Below are 16,913 nucleotides of genomic sequence, written 5' to 3'. Positions count from 1 at the left end.
AAGCCAAAAGCCACACGCTAGATACGCTGCCACCAAGAGCCAGTAGAAACCACTTTCGGTGGCATGCTTCAAGTTATACATAGATCATAACTAAACATCAGTAACTGTGGCCACTTGGCGTTAGTTTCTGGTCTATAAAATAGTAATAATTTATATTTACATTTGCAAACATAAATTTATTATATTTGATTTGCCATAATTTAAGAATTATGGGGAATATACGATGACGAAATAATAAAATAGAGTGGAATAAAATAGATAACGATATATGGATAAGTAAATAAATACAGCATAATGAATAGATGATAACAAATAGGAAATAATAAATAGAGAATAATAAATGGAAAATAATAAATAGAATATAATAAATGAAACCCAATAAATATAAAATAATCAATAGAAAATTATAAATGGGAATTCAAAAGAGAAAACTTAAACACTCTGTGAATAAACTCACTATTTCCGTAGAAATAGACTTTTATGAAGGCAAATACAGCCCCAAAAGAAACATCAACAATGTTGCCAGTCATGGTAATTATTTCTGTATTCGCAAAAGCGACAAATTCTGCAAATAAAAGCGGCAATCTTGCCTGGTTTATTTGAGTTTAAACCTTAAAAAAAAACATAAACGACCCAAAATTAAAAGGTCTAAAATATCGTACTGCCCGAAATCCATATACCATATATATTCGGAACGATTTATGATTTCCTTGAATAATACAATTCTTTATATTTTAGGGAAAAAATAAACAAACAAAATCGCTTTTACAGTATTTTTTATTAAATGTAATATTTCTGTATCGAGTTCTTTTGTTTGACCCAACACTACGTGACGAAAAACGCGTCTTAATTCAAACCCAATAAATATATTAAAAACCTTTATTTAGCCGGTATCAATCTTTCATTTTCATGTAATTGAAAAACCTCTCAATCTAACCTCCTTCACTTTATTGACTGAACAATAGTACAAGGAAATTTCCAACATTTACAAGTGCGCACAAGCAACGTCACCACAACTCCATGCTTAGCGCAATTATTTCGCGATTCCAAGAAACGATTTTAGTTAATACCTTATTATTTATATTTAAGTATATAAACATATCGGTAGTGATAACGCGTTGTGCCGCTAGAAGATTAAAACATCTTCATAAATATAAAAACAATATAAAACCTTCGGTAAACAATCGATTATCAGTCAAAATTATTATCAATATCTAGACTAACGGCAATCAATTACACTTAATATCGATATAAATGAGGTTCTTAATGACAGAAATCTAATAATTCATGATATATAAAATTGAATGTTGTTTATACAAAATTTTGATTAAAACTATATAGGGCTAAATTCAAACTCATAGCGTAAAATAGAAATTATATTTAAATGAAACAATTTAGCAACAGAAACAAACAAAAAAATCAAAATAAATGAAATAACAGCTACTTATACAATAAATGAAAAAATAAATAAAGCAAATTCTAAGAAAACGAGATCTTGATGTCGAGGTGGTCGGGTGACAGTTGTGAAAACGAGATGAACACATACATGGACAGCCAATTTTCGAATCGGTGATTATCACGATACATACTTCCTTATAAATGTCAGTTCATAACAAAATATAGTGATAGTGACAGTTAATAGTACGAGTAATTAATTAAACTGAAGTATCATCATACTCATAACTAATAGTACTGACAAGTAATGGTACTCGTAATGGATAACTATAATAGAGAATGATAGATAAATATCCCCAGAATAAAAATAGTAATCAATACCAATAATGGATAATCATAACAGTCAACGGATAATAGCCATATTAAACATTGTAGTAAGATACATGTGCAATAACAGACTTGCAATGGATCAAAAGAAGGAAACACGCGAGATCCTGTCTCTAGGGTTGGTGGGGTAAACCTAAACTCTCAAATACATAAGCAACACTATTGCTATTGTACACTCACATCTCTTCTACTCCGATAACTCCGATTATGATGAACCTACAATGCACACAAAGGAAATAACCAAAGATAAACACGCTACAAAAAGGAACCACTTTCGGTAACTTTTATGTAACAGGTCAATTGAAAAGTCCCCGGCCTGACACATAGATGGCTCTAATAGAATTAAATCCATATGTTTTTTAGTTAGCCCTAATTTGACAGCTGTCGGATCATTAGTTTGTGAATTATAACATTTTGAGTGAAGCAACTTTTGTTATTGTGAAAAAATGGATAAGAAGGAATTTCGCGTGTTGATAAATTTTTGTTTTATGAAGATTATTAAGCGTAATGAATCCGAGTTTTTGTGTCGATATGTGACAATGGATGAAACATCGCTCCATGATTTCACTCCGAAGTTCAATCGACAGTCATCCGAGTGGACTGCACACGATGTTCCCGCTCTAAAACGTGGGAAAATGCAACAGTCGGCTGGCAAGGTTATGGCGTCTGTATTTTGGAATGCGCATGGAATAATTTTTATTGACTACCTTGAAAAAGAAAGGACCATCAACAGCGACTATTACATAGCGTTATTGGACCGTTTGAACGACGAAATCGCTCAGAAACAGCCGCATTTGAAGAAAAAGAAAGTGGTGCTTCACCAAGACAATGGACCGTGTCACAAGTCAGTGAAAACTATGACAAGAATCCATGAATTGGGCTTCGAATTGCTTCCTCATCCACAGTATTCTCCAGGTCTGGCCCCCAGCGTCTCTTTCTTGTTCTGAGATCTCAAAAGTATGCTCGCTGGGAAGAAATTTTCGTCGAATGAAGAGGTGATCGCCGAAACTGAGGCCTATTTTGAAGCAAAGGACAAATCGTACTACAAAAATGGTATCGAAAAGTTGGAGGGTCGCTGTAATCAGTGTATCACTGAACATGACGTCTTCACAAATGAACTCTTATGAAGTTCTAACATCCTAACCATCTAATATAAAAGGAGGCGGCAGCAATTGAAAAATCCCTGGCGTATCATAGTAAAACACATTTTTTTATCAAATTTATACACACACCTTTTGAGGGTTAGGGCTAACAAGAAATATATGGATGTAATTCTAGTAGCGCCATCTATGTTAGGCCGGGAACTTTTCAATTGAATTGTTAGTTACGCCAGTGAGTTCCCTACAATCAGGCTTCCGATTTTTGATATATTTTGAAACAGTTTATATAATATATGATTATAATAAAACGTTTTGATGCATTCATTATTTTCAGAATAAGGAAAAGTTTGACAAATACGAGATACCACTCAACAAAATCGTTTTTAAAAACGAAATTGGTGGTGGTGCTTTTGGAAAGGTATATAAAGCTGAAGTCTATGAATTGTATGGTAAGGCTGGTTATACCGTGGCTGCTGCAAAGAAACCAATAGGTAAGTGAACAATATGCTTTCTCTTGTTGTTGTTCAGTCTCTGATAACTAAATCAATCTAATCTAGATCATGGTCTTGTTGTGTTCGAAGCAATATCATGCTAACTGTTTTTATTTGCAAAGTGAATATATTTAGCTTATATAGCTTAGTTGCTGAGGATGTCTTAAACCATAATGCATCAGTCTTAGTTAATTTGCCGTTAGATATATGAAGATATAGATAGGTAGAAATCAAGTGTTTTTGATAACATAGTTTCATTATATAAAATATTTAATCACTACATAGTATAAAACAAAGTCGCCTTTTCTGTCCCTATATCCCTATGTGCGCTTAAATCTTTAAAACTACGCAACGGATTTTGATGCGGTTTCAATAGATAGAGTGGTTCAAGAGGAAGGTTTATATGTATAATACATGCATAATATACTAAGGCAACATTGCTAATTTTAGAGGTTTCTAACGTGATGTCGTAAATTAACCTATTTTTTAGGCTTATTTAGCAATTAGCAAAAACGCTGCCTAACCCTATGAGTTAGATCAAATTAATGTACTACAGTATTGTACACCATAAAAAGGTCTACAAAAAAGTCCGCGATGGTATATGTTTATCTTTTAGGGATAACCCACATTAACCATTTTTATTGTTTACTTTTTACGTGAGAAAATGGCTTATTTACGAAGCTATTTTAAGCAATACGGCATTAATCCTTATCGAATTAAGTACCTTAAATACAGTGTGCAATTAATATAGATCAATATGGTTCCTTACAGCATGTAAATTAAACAAATATTTTCGGAGATATTGTAAATTTAAAATTTGCGTTTAAAAATGTGTAATGTAATAAAAATTGTATGAATTTAGATATTCCAAAGATAGCAGGAAATCTTCATAGTAAGTATAGGGGAAGAGGAATTGTTTTACTCCAAATTTAATGCGTGCAGGCCAAGGGCAGTAATGAATGAACCAAAAATACTGGATCGATTTTAATCATGTTTTCATTAAGTGACATAGGCATATATATTTTATGCAGTTGCAAAGTCGGAGCGGGCCGCTATGTTTTTATATACAACGTTCATATTTTTTCTGTAGTGTATTTAATTTAGTATCAGCATTGCACCCGTGCGAAGCTGGGGCGGGTCGCTAGTAATAAAATAAATAATTGTTTTTGTAATGAAATATAGATATCTATTCATAATAGAAAGTTGACCTTTTTTGGACTTATTCTCGATAAATTACTTTATAAATTTAATTTAAATGTTGAGTGTATAATATAATGCGAAACTTCACTCAATAAGACGTGAACCAGGTACATATAATTTCCTGGCAATCTGGCGATTTTTTCAATAGTTACAGTGATTTTGGTGTAACAACTTATGGAAAATTGAGCTATAGCTTAAACCTTGTTCCTAGTGGTCACTCGCTGTTTGCTATAGAGAGATTTTACTCGAATAAAGAATTATTTGCTGATGCTAATGCCTATTTGAAAGCGAAGTTTTCTTCGAAAAAAATATACAAAAACAGAAGGGTACTGAACTGAACTGGCTCAAATTTTTCGGCGGCATTTTCTCTTATTTTGAATCCCATTGTATGTATACGTCGAAAACGGGTAATTCATCAACTGTTAAGCAATCTGACTGTTTTTCGCATTTTAAGTCCTATATTCGTCCAATAAGTCTTGCAATTCATTGTGCTCACACTATTTTGACATCAAATAGTCACTTTTAAGTCGTTGTTACAAAAATCTACTATAGTTACAGAACTTTCTAAAAGTGCCTGATTGGCTTCGAGAGCAGGTTTCTTCAAATCAAACAACCAAAGCAATAAATGTCGCAAATGCAGGTTTGAAAGTTCCTGATTAGTGAATGATGTGTTACTATACATCAAATACATTAATAATATTAAATGAAAAACTGTTATTTTATATACACAAATTTCAAAATTATCGAATTTAACAGTTAAGTTACACATTACATTTTATATACATATACCTAGCATCTTTTTCTTGAAAATTCGCAAATTGGTATCAATTAATTTGTTGTTAATTTGAAACAGCACGTGATTATGTTTGCCTCATGTCTATCATCAGTCTAACTGATTAAGTCAATAAAATATGGAAAAATTTGCAAGGTAGTTAAACCCTTAATTTAAGTCTAATTATACATCTATATAATTTTTAATATTGAGTTTCCTATCTTGAAATATTCTGCGCATATTTCGTTTTTCAACACATTTTTTTTGTAAGGATATATCAAACTCTAACGGAAGTAATAATACTGTTGCAGTGCTTGAAAGAAGAACGTGGACCTTGGACTGATTTAAATCCCATCTAACATATATGAGACTCATCAATTATATTGTAATTCAACATTCAATACGCTTGAGATAGTGATGCCACTAGTGGTATAAAATTCCATAAGAGATAGACATAACATATTTTCAGTGAAGATTAGATGCTCTATTCTGATGTACCTGCATCATGAAATATGCTCAATTACGACTTGGCTTGGTACTGGTGGTCTATGTTGCCAAATGTCTGCAAAATTCTTCAAAACTTTAGTGACAATAATTATATATAAACTTGATTTGGTAACATTGGCGTCATATATTTTGATGACGTGTATTGGCTGTTTTATTGGACGGGGTGCATGTTACAACAATGGGTAATATTTCCAAGATTGTATGATATAAATCTGGTAGAAGGCTTTCATAATGCTCTCATATATATGTAAATTGATAGATAATAATTGATAGATAAAAAAGCGAGGATAGAGTAATTTCGTTTTTGCATAGCAGAACACTTAGTCAATCATCTGAAATGAATGAATGATGAAGCAATACTGTAGCAAGTTTGAATGGTAGCAATCCTTAGAACATCCAATAAATAAAAGTAGTTGACGTACTAGAAAGTTACACCACTTGGACTATCATTCAAGATTCCAAATTCAGATAATTCTTGCCAGTTTTTATTTTTTACTTCTGAAAAGGCGGTGGTTGGTCAAAAATTTTGTGGCGTTTTTGGTGGAATCGTGATATCATCATCAGACTTCAAGGAATGTAATGTTAAGTGATGGGTTCGCTTGAATATTAATTAGAAACTGACCAAATCAGTGGTTGATACAGGCGATTTAAAAAAAAAAAAGACAAAATTGGCTAACTGTAACCATCAGATTACATCAGTGATCTATTAAAAATTAATAGAAGTGGCATGAGTAACTCGTATTTTGCAACATCCGATAACTATGGCTGTTCCAATTTCCCAAGAATCTCTTAAAAATGGAGAAAACTTCAACAGAGGCCTTCAAAACTACTTGGTTAATTTTTCGCATTGATGTCTGACAATTTTTACAGTGGTTTTACCAAAATAAGTGTTAAAATGATTTTTCAGCAATATATTGGCAATATTTGGAATATAACACATTTTTTTCTGTAGTAAATATATATTATTTAAAAAAGGAATATTTAACTCAACCCATTTTAAACCATATAAATAGCCAATGATATACTAGTAGCACAATATAGATAAACATAATACAATATCAACAGGTGGGGCAAAAGTCCCGCTACCATTTTGATAAAGTGCCATCTTGGTTATGTGACGTTTAGCTCAGTTTCGCTTTAACCACTGTGTTGTGTAGACGTCCAGATTTTATTATGGATAAATAAACGCCACAAGAACGAGCAGAAACAGTGACAATGTTTATTAAAAATAATCGTTCCATTGTTGCCACTCAGAGGAAATTGTCTCAAAAATATCCTAATCGTCCAGTGCCTCATAAAACCACAATTTATCGTTTACATTCGAATTTTCAATAGTACGGTACTTCAGCAGACAAGCCTCGCTCTGGAAGACAACCGACGTCTCGCAATGCTGAATATGTGGCTCTGGTGCGCGATAGTGTCGCAGAGTCTCCAGAAACATCAATTCGGAGACGCGATTCCCAGTTACATATATCTGCACGCAGTTTAAGGCGAATTTTGAAAACTGATTTGAAAATGTTGTACAGTAAGTTGTAAGTTGTACAGTAGTTGAGTACAGTAATGCAATCCTAAAGCTGTCTGGTGAAATTAAAGATTTTTCGTATAAATTGATAATGAACGATGAAGCCCATTTTCTTCTCAGTGGTCACGTCAATAAACAGAACCGTCAGTTTTGGGGAACACAGAATCCTCAATTAATTCATGATACATCATTGCATCCACTAAAAACAACTATATGGTATGGCATTCATGCTGCAAATATCATTGGTTCCTATTTTATTGAAAATGGCCAAGGTTACAGTTACTGTTAGTGCTGAATGGTACCAAGACATGATTCGAAATTTTCCTGTATCTGAAATTGAAGAGCATTCGCGAAGTGCCGATTTAACATGGTCAGCCAGATCTCCGGATTTAATAGCATCAGGCTTTTTCTTCTGGCGTTTTTGAAAATCAAAATTTTATGTGAATAAGCCCCAAACGCTTCAACATCTTAAAGACAATATTAGTAATGAAATTGAAGAAATTCAGCCTCAGATGTTGCAGGATGTCATGAAAAATGCCTTAAAAAGAGCCGAAGGATACATAGCGAATCACGCTCACCATTTAGCCGATATAAATGAGCAAAGTTGTAGGCAGTCAAAATAGTAGCGGGACTTTTGCCCCATGTTGTATGTCTGTGTTTGTAGTAAATTAACATCCTTTTGAATTTTTTATTATATTTTCAAGTCTAAGTACATTTTTTTGTTTCTTTTTTCATTTATTTTTAATTTTTTTCGTCTTATTGTTGGTGACCTTTTTAATTACCATTGCTATTGTTACGTTGACAACTTTTTCTGTTTTGCTTGTGGTCGTACTGACGTTTGAAAATCACTATCTCGAAATTTTTAAGTCAAACACTTACAGTACTTTTATCATAATCACTAGTATCATCAAGAACTGATACAAATAATCTAGTTTGTGTCACGTCTGCCTTATTTTCAGATAATTTAATCATTTGATTTCGTGTCCAAAGTACTTGATCTTGCATGCCACTTAATCAGGGCAAAACGAATATTTTGAACTTATATAAGGTGCCCTAAAATGAAGGCAAGATTTTTTTGAAATGTACTATTTATAATGAATATTTAAGTACATAGATTTTGTATGGAATGATACATCGATAAATGTTCTCTTTTGTTTGGTATATTTATTATATAATTTTATATATTATATAATTTTATATAAGTTGGCTTCAAATAACCCTGTAGAAGAAAAAGAGTGGTGTTAAAATATACCATCAACCCCAAATGCGACAATTTCGTTGGCCAACAAAGCTCAATTTTTACTAGCACTAGCTGTCAAATTGATGTTTTTTTTATTACAAACACTTTGCCGTGCTCTATTTGGGGCCATTTGAGGACCCCGTCTATTATAATAGACGGTATATTGATTAGTTTATATATTTTTCAGAAGATGCTCCCCCTGGTGAGCTGTACGACTTTCTTCTCGAAATCGAAACGATGAAGAAAATCGCCAATGCTGGAGGGCACAGGAACGTAATTCAGTTTTTGGCGTGCGTGACTATCAGTTCACCGTATGTTATGATAATGGAGCTGGCGTCATGTGGATCTCTGAAGGACTATTTGGCGAGCCTCCGTAAGGAATGGGAGAAGAGGAGGCATAACAAGCAACGCCAGCATTTCTTCCCAGAGTAAGTTTAAATAATTAAGTTTTAATTAATTAATATCATTATCTATATTTATTGTATGAATAATTGGGTAATATAAATAAAATTTCTATTGTAGGAAGTATACTAATATTTTGAGGATTTATTTCGTATCATTGAGGTTTATGCGACTTCTCACGTTGATTTATTTTGACATAAAGTTTTAATTTCCCGTTTTTGCCTTTTTGCTATATATCTTGCCTTCGATCTTGTGCCTTAGTCCTTCTATATAGTTGACTTAAAAAGGAATCCATTATTTTTCTAATAGTTGTAAAAGTATCATCGGTTTACACTAAATGACACTAGAAAATTGACTGTAAATTTGCGCTAAAAAAATTGTTTGTCGAATTTGTGACTGATCAGTTTTATTTGAACTCGTGTCAAACATGGACACCAGCAAAGAAGAAATACGCTTTGTTTTATCGTCTCTCTTCGATAGAAGTGAAAATGGAAATAAGACATCTGAAAATGTCAACAGAGTTTATGATTATGACATTTCAATAGCCAAACTGAACCAGTCTTGGTTTCTAATTCTGATGTATTTTGGCTAATTTTGAGTCTCACACTCATTCACACTATGAATACATCGTGTTTTATTGCTGAAACTCCTCCCTCCGGTTCTTTGTCTTGAGCTGAGAGGGCTGATTCAAGAAACCCGTTTTTGCATCCCGATTCGTTCAGAATGTCGGGGAGGGAAAGGCTCTTCCAGCTAGGAGCCCATCACGCGGATGGAATACGTGCGTTACGTATCTCTTCTTGTGTCTTCTTGAAGTTTATGGTTATAGTCACCATAAGGGGTCTAGCTACTAGGCCATGTCACAAAAATTACAAAAAACTGCTAAATGGTCTAATAAATTAGACCACTAAGGTATATCTTGCATCAGTTTCTTTGATTCTATTCGGGTAGTTTCGATGTCTTAGATTCACCACGCAGTGGAAAGACAATTGCGGAAATTGTGTATAAAATCATAAAAAAAAGGCCATTGCAGCTAATGGCGAAATAGTAGCGGCTAAATTTTTGGAAAATGCCGGATGCGATATGAAGCGGGGTACATGGGAAAACACGAGTTACACTGTGTGGATCACTGATGATATGACGCGAAAACTGAAGCCTGTGAGCCGGCGTGAACGTTAAACAAGCCAGAATCGATGACCAGTAAGTTTTTTCTATGCATTTGGTGGGTTTGACAAGAAATCATATACTTTGAGCTGCTCAAATCTACATAGAACTTGAACCTACATAGTGAACAACTGGCTAGTTTGAAGGAGACAAAACAACTCAAGATATGTATCAATAGCGACAAGATGAGATCCACATTTTAGTCCGGACTTGGCACCAACTGATTACCATCTGCTCCTCGCCATGACTAAATATCTTCTTGCGATAAATTCTAATTTATAAGGCTTGTAGAAATTCTCTGTCCCAGTTTCTTGTTCATCTTCGGTTCTTGTTGAAAACTTCTTGTTCATCTTCCTTGCTTATACTTTCTCAGTTATTTTTCATAAGAGAATGGTCTACCAAGAAGAACTTTTTATCGATTATTTGTCTGTTTCTTACATTTTATCAACCTGAAGTAACTTATTATCAATTAGGACAATATTTAACCGAATAGAGAATCTGAAGCATACCATTATATTCCAGAAAATGCCTATTCTATTTTAAAACTTAATGACACTTTATATCGATTTTTTATTATTTAGCTTATCAAGTATTTCTCTATTTTTTAACTATTTATATCTGAATTAATACTCTATTTAAACTTTTGTCTTCTTCGGTTGTGTGTTTCCGTGTGTCGGGGCTCCAATCTCTTCATTTTCTATTGAATCTTCCCACGCTTTGTGTAAACAGTCTCCAAAAAAATGCAAACGCGTCGCAGACTGTAATCTAACATCGATAATCAATCAATCAATTCTTTCCGGCATTGGGGACAGTTTCTAAACATTAGGGGCTATTTAGATGTCAATATTGAAAATTAATTTACTATTATTATATAATTTTATATTGCCCTAAGGTGTTTTGCTGAACGTATCGATCTTAGAGTGATTTTTTTACTAAATATAGTTTTTCTGAGCTGTCTAACATGGGCTGTCTGAACTGTCTAATGAGTAGTATTATACTGAGCACCGTGTTAGTTTTTAGAAGATTTTCGCTTAATTGCATCCACTAGTATGTTGCAAAACAATCGAGAGGATATCTCCTTAGAGAACACCAGCTTGGGACTTAAATTAATTTGACAAATCATTTTGCACTCACAAACTGCTAATGAAGTCATAGTAAGATATCTGAAGAATTTTAATATATTTAAGGCAGCTGTCAAACTTACTCAAGCTGCCTTATCTACATAACGTCGAGTGGTCTAAATATCACCTAATCTTCTCGGCTTGTCGCCTTGCGCGCTCTTTGATTGTTCCCTATCATTATAGTTATATGTATATCAGTCTCTGTTTATAACTCGATAGTTAGTTAACATAGATAATTCATTAATTAGATAGGTTATACACCTTTATATCTATATAGATGTATATAGAGATTACATAGAAACAAATTTGACTCTTTCGAGATATTTAATTCGTTATCCTTTGGCGAGATAAGCTATCTAACTACTTTCATTTTAAATGTTAGGTCTCATTATTTAGTTTTAAATCAATTATTTCAGTAACATACGTGTCATTTCGTGGAAGTGCGAACAAAATTATCTGAATTTGTGTCGAGTAAATCACATTTACGTGAAGTTTTACTTTTTTACGCCAGTTTGAAGAAGAAAGTCATCGAATGCTGTGTGAAGCTCATGGCAGTCGTGTTCTATCGATTTCAACATGTGAATACTGGTTTCCGCATTTTCAGTAAAAAAATCTTGAAGACGATGATTGGGAGGTATTGATATATAAAACTCAAGAAGGAGCCATCAGGTCATGTATAAACATCAACCGAATATCCATGGTTTCTCTGGAGCTCGGTGAGGTAAACTGTGAACTGTTAAAATCAATTGAAACTATCAATGGGGATTGCTATCGACTATAATTGATGAGTTTGAGTCAAACAATGTGCGAAAGACATAACAATGTTGTTCTTCACCATGACAATGCCCGACCACATGTTCCAAAACTGCAAAAAAATGGAAAGAAGTAGCGGGTATCTATGGACAATACTTTGAATAAAATACATTGTACGGATAGGATAGGATTTCATGTTTCGTTAATAAGATTTATAATTTAGAGAGAAACACAATAAATGTTCTACTGTTATATGATTATTTGCCGCCTTTATCAGTTTATATGAAATCTAGAATATGTAACGAAATAAGCTGTGTGTTAGATATATTAGAAATAAGCACAATGAAGTTGAGCCTCTAAAGTTTCTAGATTTTTTCTAGGATAATTTATCGTTGACCAGCGACTTAAAATTCCTCAATTACTCCTTGTGACCTCTCGGTATATGTTTATCCCCTACAACATCTTCAAATAACACCACTTCAAGCTTCACTTTGACGAACATATAGTGAAATACTATATTTTAATAAAATAGTTGAAGATTAGAATTCAGCACTGCTTTTACATTGGTGATGTTTTCAAGGACGTCAATGAGTTTTTTTTCAGTATAACATCAAATTGAAGGTTTATTTTTAGCAATTTTGTCAATCCTCCCCTTCACATTGGGGATGCAATGATTGATGACCACTCTTTATACGAGCTGAGGTCATGGGTGATAGCTCCCTAAAGCTTCTGTCCTTCTTTGCGGTATATCGTAATTTTTCCAAACCCCTACCACCCTTTCAAGTCTTACGTAGTTAATTATATGAGCGCTCCTTAAATGCTGAGCATTCTTTTTGTTCTTTAGCTAGGAGCCTTTATGACAGGTCAATTGAAAAGTCCACGGCCTGACATATAGATGGCGCTACTAGAATTAAATCCATATGCTTTTTACTTAGCCCTAACCCTCAAAAGATTCATGTATAAATATGACAGCTGTCGGATCATTAGTTTGTGAATTATAGCATTTTGAGTTAAGCAACTTTTGTTGTTGTGAAAAAATAGATATAAAGGAATATCGCGTGTTGATAAAATATTGCTTTTTGAAAAAATACATGAATTGGGCTTCCAATTGCTTCCTCATCTACCATATTCTCTAGATCTGGCCCCCAGCGATTTTTTGTTCTCAGATGATCGCCGAAACTGAGGCCTATTTTGAATCAAATGACAAATAGTATTACAAAAATGGTATCGAAAAGTTGGAAGGGTGCTATAATCAGTGTATTACCTTTGAAGGGAATTATGTTGAATAAAAAAACTAATTTAGCAAAAAAATATGTTTTACTATGGTAGACCGAGGACTTTTCAATTGACCTGTTATTCTTCAATATATGCCGCAGTCCGCTAGCTTTTTTAGTTCACTGGAGAAAATAATTCGGTATATAAAGCTCTTAGACAGGCCCTGTACAATACAGATATTCACCAGAAGCATTAAGCGTACATAAATATGAATAGACGATTTCGTATTATTTCACACCAACACAATCATATACCGCAAATAATTTCAATTTGGTCATAATCTAAAACTGTGTTTTAGTAACGCGTAATCCTTTTCTGAAAGCCGGAGTCGAAGATACTTTTGTTCATTCTCGTCCAACAAAGCCCTCGCCGTCTTGGTTTTTGATATTTTGTTTTGTAAACGAACGAACCAGATTAAACTTCGATGTTAATATCCTGTTGACGCCAAAATTAGTCTGAATTTGTTTAGGAATAGATGGAGGAGAAAACAAATTGAAATATGTTTTGTTTTGGGTCTAACTTTTTAAAATTAAACAAGAATATATATATATATATATATATATATATATATATATATATATATATATATATATATATATATATATATATATATATATATTATATTTGTATATGTATGTTGTCCCAAAAAACTGCATGAAACATTTTAAGTGATAAGATTTAAGTGATCTTTCTTTTGTTCAAAATTTTGTTAAAGTTAAATCAGAGAAATCAAAAAAATAATGAATAAGAATAACATGGACTTTTAGCAATAACTTAGCCGGTTTCGAAGTGGCCTCCTCCAGCGGCTATATGCAGGTTTAACCCTGATTAGAAAATTTCTGCAATGGGCCGCAGGTCTTCTGTCCCATTTACGACGCAGCGATTGCTTCAGCGACTCCAAACTTTTGTGGTGTGTAGTACAGGTTGCGTCCTTTAAAATGGATCACATGCTGTATGACTACTGGGTCGAGATCCGGCGAGTAGGGAGGCCAAACTGTCGGCATGATGGAGTTCGGACAATGGGTTTAGCACCAGTCTTGGGTTCCTTTTGGCTTATGAACCGGAGCGGAGTTCTGTTGGAACATTCATTTCGCGTCGCCGAAGTGCTGCCGTACCCATGGAAGTACGACAGCTTCGGGAATGTCCGATGAATCCGATGATATGGAAATTATTTTATTATGGTACAATAATTTCCTGTTAGGATCAGTTAAACTTTCATGCAGTTTTTGTTGGGTATACGAAATATAGTTTTTTTTCATGTTGTCAACACTGCTGTTAATTAATTTCTTCTCCTCTCGATATTTGAGAACCTCTTCGTTAGCTCCCTAGTGAATTTGGAGCTTCTTTATTTGTTTACTAGTCAGCTGATTCACTTTGCCCCTTATAAATCACTGATTACTTCAGTTCGATTTTCTTCTAAATTAATAAAACACCAGTGTATTACACCCTTTGTTCTGCGATGGTTAGAATAATCGATTGAGGAAATGTTTAATATTCAAGATAATTGATATTCCAAGATGATAATGTGCCCAAATAGACGGCCTAAAATGTTCAGGCTTAGCTATAGGAGTATCAGAATATGAACAAACATCTTCTCTGGCCACCACAATTGTCACATCTCAACATAATTTAACCCCTTTAAAAAGTTTTCTAACTGAGAGTAAGGAGTACATTTCCATCTCCAACACCATTGAAGTAGTATTCGGATGTTTTGGTACAAGAAGCTATTCAGACATTATTAATCTATTCTGCTAGAAATGCAGCTCTTTTAAAAGTAAATGGGGGAAAATATAAATACATATATTATATGTACAAATTCTTAATTTTCAAAAGAAACGTTATTGTAGAAGTACTCAATTACATCAGAATATTCATAATTTTAGGGTGTTTAGAGATTTATCAATTCCTTGAGCCCCTGTAGAGAAATATTGATCTCAGATCCTATGTTCTCTTTTAGGACTTTCTTTGCTTATCGTTTATTGCAATAAACTTTAGTATAAATATAACCCCAAATACAAATCAATAATGGATAAGATCGCGTGACCTAGGAGACATTTGATTTTCAAACCTCGGTTTTTAGGAAGAAGAACTCGGACAACACATCTTAAGATGCATCCTGAAGGAACCACGTTTTCATATTAGATATAGAATCCCTCTCTGTAATAGAATTGAGTAAGTGCCATTTAGCAAGTATCAAAAATAGCACAAATGAGGATTTATGAGGAAAGCTTTTCTGTACTTTAGTTGGACTGGTAAGGTATCGTATACCATATGCTCCTTCCCTATATCCAGACTCTTAATTCGACGATACGTTCTAAATAATACCAACCTTTAAAGGAAGGTATCAGCAGACTTAAGAGCAGATTCACATAGAGCAGTTTCCATAGCGACTCGCTAGTAGCTCCAGGGTTTAGCTGGAATAATCTTATATATTATATCATCTTATAGTTCAGAATGTGGCGCCAAGCGATTGCCTTCTATTACTGCAAAATATTTGCCTTTTCTTATTTTGATCTGTTGTGATCACGAAATATGATAAAAATAAACTAGCAAGAGCCTGAAGAGATGTTTTGTTTGACTTGTAAGTCTAGCAGCTAGACCGTCATATTTCTTATCATTGCATTAATGCAAATGTGGTTCTATTTAAATAGTTGTCATTCAAAGACTAAATCAAGTGTCAACCTGACATGTTGAGTACCCGAGTTGGCCGCTGCTCATACAGTGATTGTTTGATAGTTTTAGTAATCGAAATCCACTACTGGTAAGAGGAAACTTTTGAGTACTGCTTGAACAAATAAATATTTTACATTCAACGGAAGAAAGCGCCATATAGCAAGATGTCATTTTTATTCTACTAGAAATTTAAGTGTAAGCAAATGAGCTTCGTGGAAACAGCATTGAGGAAAATTTATTATATCAAATTTGCTAATCAGTTGCTGGCATTAGCACATAGTAATGCTGGCTTAAATTTTAAAAAAATTAGACAGTGAATTTCGCATCAAGCGCAGCCAACACATATGATTACACATATGATTTAGTAATGTTGCAACATTAGGGGGTTTGGTCACCTCTTGCATAATCGCTGAAAATTGTATATAGAAATACTTATTAAATGGAAAGCCCTTATCTACCCATAACTCTCACCAGATATTATTCCATTACTACCATATGTTTTTGTCGATTAGTCATGGCTTGGTATGATACCAGTCAGATGTAAAAAAAGTTACCAATATATCCGAATAATATTTCAAAATAACGAAAACATCCTCAAAGTTATTGGTACTCCCTATATTTCAACGTACATAATTCGCTTATATTTGTTGCTAACACAATAACTTACATTAGAAAATAAATTATTTTAATTAGAAAGTAATCTTTGCTTATTTTAACAAGACCTAAAGGGATATCCAGGAGGCATTATAGATGTCCTCATACATGTTGGTAAGTAATTTGATATGGTGTTGCCCGAATCCATTGCTTCAATTGATCATTGCAACTATAAAAGAAATATATATTTTGCTGGCATGAGTTAATATAGTAGAATTATATATATATATATATATATATATATATATATATATATATAT

The 16,913-nt window shown here is 33.4% G+C and overlaps 1 protein-coding gene across 2 annotated transcripts in view; it reads left to right on the top strand.

The window, feature by feature from the left end:
• The window catches only part of LOC143199582 (uncharacterized), a 105,004-nt gene that overhangs the window by 73,522 nt on the left and 14,569 nt on the right, over nt 1–16,913 (top strand). For both annotated transcript variants that reach the window (XR_013006501.1, XM_076409504.1), the window contains exons 10-11: nt 3,217–3,373; nt 8,802–9,042. Coding sequence is in view for 1 of the 2 variants with exons in the window: in XM_076409504.1 (XP_076265619.1) it covers nt 3,217–3,373; nt 8,802–9,042 (398 nt within the window). In the remaining variant the exon portion in view is untranslated. The remainder of the gene's footprint in view (nt 1–3,216; nt 3,374–8,801; nt 9,043–16,913) is intronic.

This window comes from Rhynchophorus ferrugineus, unplaced genomic scaffold (assembly GCF_030347505.1).
Source record: "Rhynchophorus ferrugineus isolate W39M unplaced genomic scaffold, kcgeb_rfMv2 rfM7, whole genome shotgun sequence".
In the NCBI taxonomy this organism is placed as follows: domain Eukaryota; kingdom Metazoa; phylum Arthropoda; class Insecta; order Coleoptera; family Curculionidae; genus Rhynchophorus; species Rhynchophorus ferrugineus.
The sequence above is the reverse complement of the archived record's forward strand: the minus strand, read 5'-3'. Positions and strand labels throughout refer to the sequence as shown.